General features: G+C 38.9%; 1 protein-coding gene across 1 annotated transcript in view; it reads right to left on the bottom strand.

Moving 5' to 3' along the window:
* Positions 1-2,763: 2,763 nt before the first annotated feature.
* TRPC3 (transient receptor potential cation channel subfamily C member 3) overlaps positions 2,764-10,857 on the bottom strand; it is a 346,804-nt gene continuing 338,710 nt past the window's right edge. The window contains exons 10-12 of the mRNA XM_075860495.1: positions 6,800-6,883; positions 6,546-6,621; positions 2,764-5,281 (exon numbers count right to left, since the gene is read on the bottom strand). Of these exons, the coding sequence (XP_075716610.1) occupies positions 5,148-5,281; positions 6,546-6,621; positions 6,800-6,883 (294 nt within the window). The 3' untranslated portion in view covers positions 2,764-5,147. The remainder of the gene's footprint in view (positions 5,282-6,545; positions 6,622-6,799; positions 6,884-10,857) is intronic.

Raw genomic sequence — 10,857 nt, 5'->3', positions numbered from 1 at the left:
GCCCCATAGAGTAATATAGGTGCGTACGACACGTGTGAAAAGCACGCGCGTCGCACGCGCGTATATTACGCTCGTGTAAATGAGGCCTTAGTAGACCGATACACATCCCATGTATTGCACGTAGTTTATAACTAATTTCAGTCGTGTATGATGATCGTACAATGCAGTGTGCTGACCCAAATAGTGATGTTATAGCAAGAAAATGCATGTTCAGAACATAACATGACTGGAGCATGTCATGCAGAACAATTGTGTTATCGTTTGGCCTTGTAGCGCTGGGGCTTTGTGTTTCACTTCTGACCACGTGGTTGAGGGAGAAAAACATGGTGGTTTCCTTCTAGAAATAGTGCCATTCCTTCCAATGAGCTGCCTCTGGTATTGCAGCTCAGCCTCATTCAAGTGAAAAATATTCATAGCCAAAAATAGTGTTGTTTACAGAGGAAAGCCGCCATGTTTTTTTTTTTTTTAATTCCCTACAACCATTTGAGTTCATAAGTGTCTACTGAGCGTTCTGATTATTAACCCCAACTGCTTAAAATGACTTGTGCATCTGGGTATGTGGCAGGCTGCACTACATGTGATACTAAGAAACCACCAGTCCACGTTTATTTACTTCATAATATTTTTATATAATTAAGCAGTCATATCTACTGAACATCTACATGTATAATGCCTTCATATTATATTGGCAATCTAACGATTTCTTATAGTTGATGTGACGGGGGGTTTTCTTTACCTTAGAATGCAGCATGGATATGCGGAAACGTTGGCTTTTGGATTCTTGCTGCAGGTGGTTCCTATAGACTGAGTTACATGATGTGAATGTGCAACTTGTCCAAGTGTGAAAGGGAAACATTTTGTAACTGTTGTGGCTCCATTCATTTATATTGTATTGCAACAATTACACAACATGGAACAAGTGCAATTTTGATTTGAGCCAATGTCAGGGTTTCATTGTATTCCAATGTATACCTATGGAATCGATTTGTAGTCTAGCCCTATGCAAAGAAGTCCCGTCCTCCCTTACTGATAAAACGGCATTGACGCGGTTACCATGGAAGGTATAATGAGAAGTGGCCCTCATAGCAATTTATATGGAATAGGTCATCACCTCTTACTTTACAGCAGACCACTGGCAGTCTAGGCATCTGCTCTTTATTATTTAAAACACTACTAAAGTATTGTGGGTTTTCATAGTGCTCATGTCATTAGTTAGTACCCTGCTAACCAAAAAAATGATCTTGCTTTTCGAGTGCTGCGCACCCTGAATTTTATTGGCTCATTATCACTAGTATACTTAACCAATATGGAGGAGACCCTAAATACCCCTCTATAAAGTAACTAAATAGATATCAGTAGGTCATATATAATATATTATATGGGGGGAGGGCATATATTAGAAAACGCCCATGACTACGGGTGACGTCAGCAGTGACTCATAACATAATCAGAATGAAAACCTAAAAATAGAGTCAAAACCATGCCTATACTGATAAAATCTATAATGTTATTGGTACAAAATATAAAAAACACACACATTAAAATCAAAGATGATCACCACAGTGTGAAGCAGATGAGGCCAGACAGAACAAATCTATGGGTAAGTTGCTTATACTATATATCCACATATACTTTTTATGTAACCATTTGTTTGGGTCTGGTGCTGACTGCATCTTTGCCTTCAAATGATTAGGGTATGTTCACACGACCAAGTTTCAGACGTAATTCGGGCGTTTTACGCCCCGAATTACGTCTGAAAAAACGGCTCCATTACGCCGACAAACATCTGCCCATTACTTTCAATGGGTTTTACGATGTACTGTGCAGACGACCTGTCATTTTACGTGTTGCTGTCAAAAGACGGCGTGTAAAAAAAGACGGCTCGTCATAAAAAGTGCAGGACACTTCTTGAGACGTAATTGGAGCCGTTTTTCATTGACTCCAATGAAGAACGGCTCCAAATTACGTCCGTAAAAGAAGCCGCGAAAAACGCGTGCACTTGTAAAAACGTCTGAAATTCAGGAGCTGTTTTCTCCTCAAAACCGCTCCGTAATTTCAGACGTATTCGGCGTTGTCGTGTGCACATACCCTTACTCAGACCTGGGACTCTGCATATTATCTAGAACACATTACATGTCTCCTGGGTTTATATATTTCATACACTATGTAGAGCGCTGAATGTGCTTTCATGGTTGCAGTTACTCCAAGCCTTAGTCATGATACTTCCAATACACATATATGTTTATTTATTATCCAACTATAGACAACTGTCTGGCCTCATCTGCTTCACACTGTGGTAATCATCTTTCATTTTAATGTGTGTTTTTTTTATATTTTGTATCAATAAAATTATATATTTTATCAGTATAAGCAGTATAGTTAGGTTTTCATTATCACAAGTAGGTGGAGTTTTGACAGAGTAACAGATATTGTATTGCTTTTAAAGGCTATGTAAACCAATTTTTTTATTTCTCCAACGCATCTAAATTAAAAAATGAAACAACTTTGCAAATAGTCGTCATTACAAAATATCCCACCGTTTTGTGTCTACATCTCTTATGCAGAACTTCTCTAGGCACCTCCCTGCTGACAGACAACAAACAAACCTTGTGTAGTCTGATCCTGCTGTCATACTTCCACCTATCTGTCCCAAATGTCTTCCTAATATATATTTTGTAGCTTAGCAAGAAGTAGGGGACATATGGAAGAAAGTATGACTGCAGGATCAGACTACACAGACTTTATTTGTTGTCTGTTACCATGGTGACGCTTGGATCAACATAGCCTCTGTAGACACAAAACAAAAGGGCATTTTTAATTAAGATTATATGCAAAGTTGCCTCATTATTAATTTTAGATGTATTATGACAATTAAAAATGGTTGCAAATAGTCTTTAATTAGTTAAAGAGAAATTGACAATTTGGTGTAAAATTGTGGCCTGTCTTGCTGAAATTTCATCCATGCTGAAGTTTCCCGAAAATATTACCATCAGTGGTTCTATGGCTGATATATTCTTCATGAGGGTATGTTCACACGGCTTATTTAAGGCCGTTTTTCAGGCCGAAAAATCGGCAGAAATATGCCTCCAAACATCTGCCCATTTATTTCAATGGGAAAAACTGCGTTCTGTACCGACGGGGCGTTTTTTTACACGCCCGTTTTGACAAAATGGCGCATAAAAAGAAGTGTATGTTACTTCTTGAGCCGGTTTTGGAGCTGTTTTTCATTGACTCTATAGAAAAACAGCTACAAAAACGTCCGTAAAAAAAAAGCGAGTTTGCTTAAAAAACGGCTGAAAATCAGACGTTTTTAGCCAGGCGTGTGAACATACCCTAATAGTAATAGCATGAAGCCATTCATAAATGTCCGTAGATTTTGTTTCTTTATGGACCTATTGCACACTAACAGTACTATACCCACATAAATACCAAATATTACCATGACCCTGTATTTAATGTCTCGGCATTTGTTATATGTACTACATTTGTTCTTCTGAGCTGTTTGCATTTATACTCTTTACAATTATATCCAGCAGACTAAACTGATTTATGAACCAAATGAAATCCTAACATTCCAGAAGACTTTGATATATGACTAGAAATTATTTATTCCACCTAAAGCTGAAGCATTCCTATGAATCTTATTTCTTTAGCAATTGTAAACTCAATCCTTAACGGGATGGGAATAGTCATTATAGCTCCTTAAAATGCAACAGTCATGAGACAGATGCACTTTAACCTTTGATGGACACCTTAGGGCACATTCAGACGTGGCGGAATTGCTGTGGAATTCTGCTGCGGACAGTCCGCGGTGGAAATCCTTTGCAGTCAGTTTGTCCATTGGTTTCCACACCTTTTTTAGTTATCTTCGTGCAGACGTTGCACAAAACTCCGCTGCGGACCATAGGCTGCGGTGCGGAATTTTCAGACCGCAGCATGCACTGTCTGTTGCGGAGAAGAAGCGGAATTTCACTGCGTATTTCAGCCTTTGCAATGCAAAAACTGAAATCTGTGGCAAGTCCGCTGTGATATCTGCAACGTCTGAATTACCTGTCAAATATGCAAATGTTGGTGCAGATTCGTTGTGTAATTGCCCCAAACCTGCAGCAACATTTGCTGCGGAAAAACTCTGCCACGCCTGAACATGCCCTTATTGCTATCCATTTCCAGACTAGTGGGCGCTACTGCAACCGAATATACAACCCACCATGTCAGCTGAATATTTTGGGTAGGGGCACAGCGTGAGAGAATATCTGTCTCTACAGACTTTCAGTGAATCAGCATCACTGTTTGTTCTTCTATTGGAGCTTATTTATCAGGAGTCTACAGACAGTTATTCCTTCACACTGTGCCAATGTACAGCCCCCCAACTCTGGTCCAGGGGGCTTTGTAGTGAGTGGTCCTAGCTCCTACTATTTTAACCCATGATGGATATCTTACAGCTGTCTCTTTTTTAAAGTGCACCTGTCTTATGATAGATGCTAACCTGCATTGTGTGTCAGTATACTTTAATGAAAAAGTTAATACCTTACTTAATAAATGGCCTGTGTCATTGTGTTTAGTTGTAGGTTATTATGATATTATTTTACAAGTACTTCTCAGTAGAACTTTTGTCTCCTTTACAAAAATAATTCAGTAATAAATGAAAATATCTGCACCAATGTTTTAGTATTCCAGTGGTACTAGGTGACCAGGAAAGGGCATACATTGTCCTAATCATTATCAACAGCAACCAACCAATCTAAGACTATCCATTAGTTATAAATCTAGTTGTCCTTCCCTATTGTCCAGGTTTGTACACCCTTAAATCTCCACCATATTGTGTCTCTGAAGTGTGAACAATAACGTTTTAATGCCACAGATGACCAGGAAATGGGCATATCTGCAAAGCCCACACATCCTAGTCATATGAAAATAAGCTGAAGCTTGCGCTAAATCATCCAATTGTATGTACTCTAACCATTAGACATGACTATGGTCCCCTGGAAATCGGAGGGTACATTTATAAGACCTAGATTGGAATGACAAACATAGTTAACTGTGTGCTATAAATCTATCTGACTTTTTTTTTTTTCTTCAAGTATCGTATGCGTTTGTAGTTTATTGCCGTTGTACTTGCTGCTGACAAATCTTCAGGATCCATTTACTTATTCACACCTGGGATCTAGCTTTTCACTTAGTTTATGAATCAAGGCCGACAATTCTTCAGTAGCTTGTGATTTGTCTTCTAGAAGTTCATAGCGGAGGCTTGAAATGTCTTGTTTTATTTCTTTTAGTTCACCTATAAGAACAATTCAAAAATAATTTGTATAAGTGATCTCCAGTTATCCTCAAGCCACCCTTCAATCTTTAACAAAGACATTTTACCTCTTTATTATAAAATACTTGTATTATGAAGATGAATGTACTAACCGTGTGTCGTGGGACTTGTTATAACTCATTCTAAAAATGAAAGTTCAGAAATGGCCCAGAGACAATTAGAATTGATTTGTGTTTTGCTAGTAGATCATTCCTGATAAATTTACATTACATGGAAATAGTGGGAACGCTGCCCAGTTGTCCACTTCTGACTATTAGGTGACCAATTCTATATTCGTCATCCTGTGTCATGTATTTATTTACCTAAAATAATTTATCTGAGCTTGTTCTTTAAGTGCTACTGGATAATGTGTCCTATATATATATATATATATATATATATATATATATATATATATATATATATATAGATATATATTTTTTAAAAAAAAAAAACAGTCTTCTATGACAGTGGGCACTGCCATGTATGCACTCCATGTATTCTTCTTATGAGAGTAGTAGCCACCATCCTTCACTGTCCCTTTTATTTCAGGCACTTTACACGAGTGTTCCTAGACTGGTTCATTGTGTCCTGTTCTTGCCTCACACTTTTACAATTGTTCTTTATATGCATTTTCTTACCTGTAGTGTTGGCTTTTGTATAGCTCATACATATCCTGCACAAGGGTGAGATGTGTGAACTTTATGGTCATGACACAATTGACAACCATATATAAAAAGGACCCATTGACTAGTATTTCATTCGTCCATTCACAGATGATACACAATGTTATGTCTCGTGCAAGGCTTGAGGGGCAGTGCATAACATACACCTGAATGACACAGGGTTTCAAAGTTTTGGCTGGAGTTTTCCTTAAATAAATCCTTATTTATGATCAGTTCTTGTGAATTCTACCTTTTGGGTTGAGGAGGTAAAGAAGCTAATTTACCCAATCAGCTTTATACCCAAAACTATGGGCAACCTCTTCATGTCTGGTGTGGTAGTTGTGTAAATACCTTTTTCCTGGATATGGAGTTTATATAAAATATATCCAAATATTATTTTTTTTAACAAATATAAGTGTGGAGTTGGATAAACATCAGTTTTCACACTACCTATTTTTTGGGAAGCCAAGCAGCATAAGTCAATAAACCAAAAAGGGATTTGGAGGTCAGTATGACGAGCGTAGGTGGCAAATGTAAATCTATATGATGCATAAAATAAATACATGGATTATTCCTCTTACCTTCATTCACTTCATCATTTTCTTTGTCCACTTGGGCTCTCAGCACATATCTTTTTATAAGTCTTTTCATTATTTGCTGTCAGGGAAAGTGACAAGGAGATACAAAACATGAATCTCTAGAGAAGTGACAAATTGTCAGTGTTGTGAAGTGATTTCTGTAGGTTTTTTCAGAAATCATTTAAACTATGCGTACACAAGCACATTATGTGTACAGGATATCTAGTTTTCTCATAGAATTATGTGGAGAGACTTACTTGATAGCGAGTTGGCTGAATCAGAATATTGTTGAAAATTCGTGACTCAAAAATCTTGGCATTAGATTGGGAGAAGAGGTTTAACTGTAAGAGAAGATATGTTAGTTAAAGTACCCCCTGATTATTATTTTTTTTTAAAATCCATTTTGGGTGCTGATCAAGGAGTTGACGCAGCAAACATTGGATCCTGCATAGGACATCAATGTATTGGCTCCAAGTAGTAAGAAATGAGAGAATACTATTATAGGACCAAAGAGTACAGAGAATGTCTCTTGATCTGGAGGACCCAGAACTATCGTGCATACCACCTTGCATCATTATTTTGATTACTGGATCTTATATTGACTGCCTGTTACTGACCTGAATCTGTTTGACCACAAAATGGTTCACATCCACCATCTGCAGCCCGACCATCTATTGAGGACTATCCTGGGGACCGTGACCTGGGAATCTTGCTAGCACAGTCCATACCTCCTTGTGGGGTTAAGGGTGCAGAACAGAGGATTACTTAGACTCTGCACCCCAGGTTAGACTGCGCCAACTCAATAACGGTCTCAGTCAATCATAGTTCCTGCCACCTGCCAAACATGTCTTGCGCTGAAGAGCAACTTCTTCTCCAACAAACTTCTTCTCTGTCTGTTCCAGCTGTGCTGTGTCTTCTCTGATTCCCTGAGATGCACTACTATGCTGTGCTACTTTGTTCGGTGTCTTTGAGACGCCATCTACAATGCTAGCCAGGGACCGGCATCCAGGTAGGCTCTTGGGCTTATAGTCTAATACAGAGAACTACAATGTCAGCAGTGAGACCCTGTGCTATATGATCCTGCTTATTTTCGGAGGACTGTTCGACAGGCTTTGTAAACAAATATGGATAAGCGGAGACAGTCATATTTCAATAACAAATTATCTGAAAAGGGACTAATATCTTAGACGATTCCAGAAAAACAATCTAAAAAATGTAATGTTGGTTAAACTACTGATGTATAATATCCCGGCAGCACAGAAAGCTGCAAGGCCACATAGGGGTCATGAGAATTATGATTGTTGTTAATTATGATCATAATAATGAAAATGATAAATCCAACATTTTATTATAATACATGTTTTATAAAAAAAATATCTATTAGGTCTAATGATACTGGTGTTCCTCTTGATGGAGAGCAGACTTTGGTGCCATTGACCTTTAATACAGATAATTCAGATGCCTAAGTCTGTGCCTGTCTCAAGGTAAAGTAAAATAAATAGATGAGGAATAGCACAGATCATAGTGACTGAATGCAGAGATGCCTTGACACAGACACCAAAGTGATTAATTATGAATAACACCAATACTTGTATTTAAATGCAGGCCAGATCGTGTATTTCAGGAAATTCATTTTTTTTAAATTACACTGCCGTGAATGAAGTTTAACCTCTGTGAACGGCATGAAACAAACATGACTATGTGCCAAGATGCTTTGCATTTTGAGATAATCTCATTAATTTTGCTTGTAGTTCATTTCATATTAATATTTTTCATTATCACACTAAGCAATGCAACACAAAAGAGGGTTATGTTAAGATGCAGCACACTCTTAGAAGACCGTAAGATGAAAATATTATGGGGGAGATGTAGTAACAGTGCGCCAGTCTTAAAAAAAAATAAATCAAGCTGGAGTAAGATGTAACAGATTTATTAAGAGGCACACGCCTCTTTAAAAATTTGTCGCATCTTCTGATATAATTTACGACAGTTTCTGGCATAAATTATAATGTGTGGGGCTGCTGAGGGAGTTTCCATTTGGCTGTGTGGAAGTAAGCTGCTCATTGGTGCATCCGATCGTTCTGAGATTTCCTGCTCTGCGTTAGGCCTAGTTTACAGAGTATTTTGCAGAAATCACAGAAAAAAAATCAGCTGATCAAAAAAATTACACAGTAAAACGTAACCTTTAATTAATATATTGGGATAATAAAAAGGAAAATGATTATCCATCCAAATAATGATGAAAAAAATAATAAGGGAGAGGTGTTTTTTCTTTTGTTCATTGAGTTGAGAGAACAAGAAAAACAACTGACCCTGGTATACCCTATCAGGTCACCCTTCCTAGTCGGAGTAACGCCGCTACACAAGGGATGACTCCAACCTGTACCCTAGATACCCTACTAATGGCCTAGCCAATTCTTTATAGTGGATATCAGGTACAGTGGGACCTAGAGAGGCAAGTGCACAAATAGAAAAAGCAAAAATTTGCAAAAACGTCAAAAACTACACAACAATGGGTAGGCACAAATGAAGGGGGAAAAAAAAGCACTATCATCATGGTTTGAAATCAGGGATTCCAGGACTGAAGTATTCTGGAGAGCTTCCCTTTGAATTGATGAGAGTTTGAAGCTTTTGCACATTTTTGCTTTTTCTATTTGTGCATTTGCCTCTCTAGGTCCCACTGTACCTGATATCCACTATAAAGAATTGGCTAGGCCATTAGTAGGGTATCTAGGGTACAGGTTGGAGTCATCACTTGAGTAGGGGCGTTACTCTGACTAGGACGGGTGACCTGATAGGGTATACCAGGGTCAGTTGTTTTTCTTGTTCCCTCAACTCAATGAACAAAAGAAAAAAAAAACCTCTCGCCTCACCGTTATTATTATTTGCATCATTATTTGGAGGGATAATCATTTACCCTTTTTATCCCAATATATTAATTAAAGGTTAAGTTTTACTGTGTAATTTTTTTGATCAGCTGATTTTTTTCTGTGATTTTGTTTTTTGACTACATAATCACTGACTATACTTTTGGCCTGCCAAAGCTGCTATATTTGTTTGGTTCTGTGAGCATACTAAAGTATTTTGCAGGCAGAAACAATCTGCTTCAAAATTCCTTCAGGAATTTTGAGGCAGATTTTGACCTGCCTGCACTTTTTTGCCGCGAATTTCGCGGCGCCTTTTGCATGCGGCCAATCGAAGACAGAGGGTGGTCAGAGGCGTAACCGCGGCAAAAAAGCTAAAAGCGGCCGTGGTACAAAATGCCTTCGCCTCCCATTGAAATCGGTTTCCGCGTCAAAATCCGTGCTGAAAAACTGTGTGAAATGTTCACATAACTTCTGCAGAGAACAGTGGAGTAAATACTGGTAAACATATAAGTTTACCTGCAACTGAGAGTCATTGCCATCCACATTAACTTTTTTTTAAACCAAAAGCTTGTTTTTTCCTTGCCATCTTTTCTAATACTCCAATACAGTCATTTCTAACTTCTTCTTTTTTAATTAACCCCTTAGTGACCAACAGTACGCCTTTTTACGTTCCTCACTAATGGGCTTTAGGCTAATGCGACGCCTTTTAACGTGATCGCATTAGCCTAAAGTAGCGCCGAAATTAAAGATCGGGGCTCCGTTCTCTCAGCTACCGGAGGTAGCTGAGAGTTCGGGGCAACGACCAGAGACCATAACGAGTGGTATCTGGTCACGTGATCGCCGTGAATCGCTATTTCACGGCGATCACGCTAAACCGGCAGATAATCGCCATTTCTCTCTCCTCTAATGGAATAACTCCTTAGAGAGGAGAGAGAACGGTTAAATAGTGCGTCCGTTCCCCCCCACGTCCGATCCCCCCCCCCCGTCCGATTCCCCTTCATGTCCGATCCCCCCCCCCCCGGTCCGATCCCCCCCCCCACGGTCCTATTCCCCCCCCCCCTAAAATGGCGCCCGAGTGCGCTTTGCATGTCTTACCTGTGTCGTCATCTGGCACAGCAACAATCAGGGACCGTTGTGACTGGTCCCTGATCAGGTGATCTCTGTGATAAAACCTATCACAGAGATCACTGACAGTTATTTTCAAAACACAGCCAGGACATGGGCTGTGTTTCTCTCTCTCCTCCCATTGTAGTTGTTCTGAGAGGAGAGAGAAATCAGTCTAAGTCCTGTGCTGTGAAGAAAGAAAAAAAGTGAAAAAAAAATCATCGTTCTTATACACACATATATATATATAAAATCTATATTAGCGTCAGCGCTAGATTAGCGTCAGCGCTAGTTTAGCGTTAGTGCTAGTTTAGCGTTAGTTCTAGTTTAGCGTTAGTGCTAGT

The sequence above is a fragment of the Rhinoderma darwinii genome, chromosome 1, assembly GCF_050947455.1.
Source record: "Rhinoderma darwinii isolate aRhiDar2 chromosome 1, aRhiDar2.hap1, whole genome shotgun sequence".
Taxonomy (NCBI): domain Eukaryota; kingdom Metazoa; phylum Chordata; class Amphibia; order Anura; family Rhinodermatidae; genus Rhinoderma; species Rhinoderma darwinii.
The sequence above is the reverse complement of the archived record's forward strand: the minus strand, read 5'-3'. Positions and strand labels throughout refer to the sequence as shown.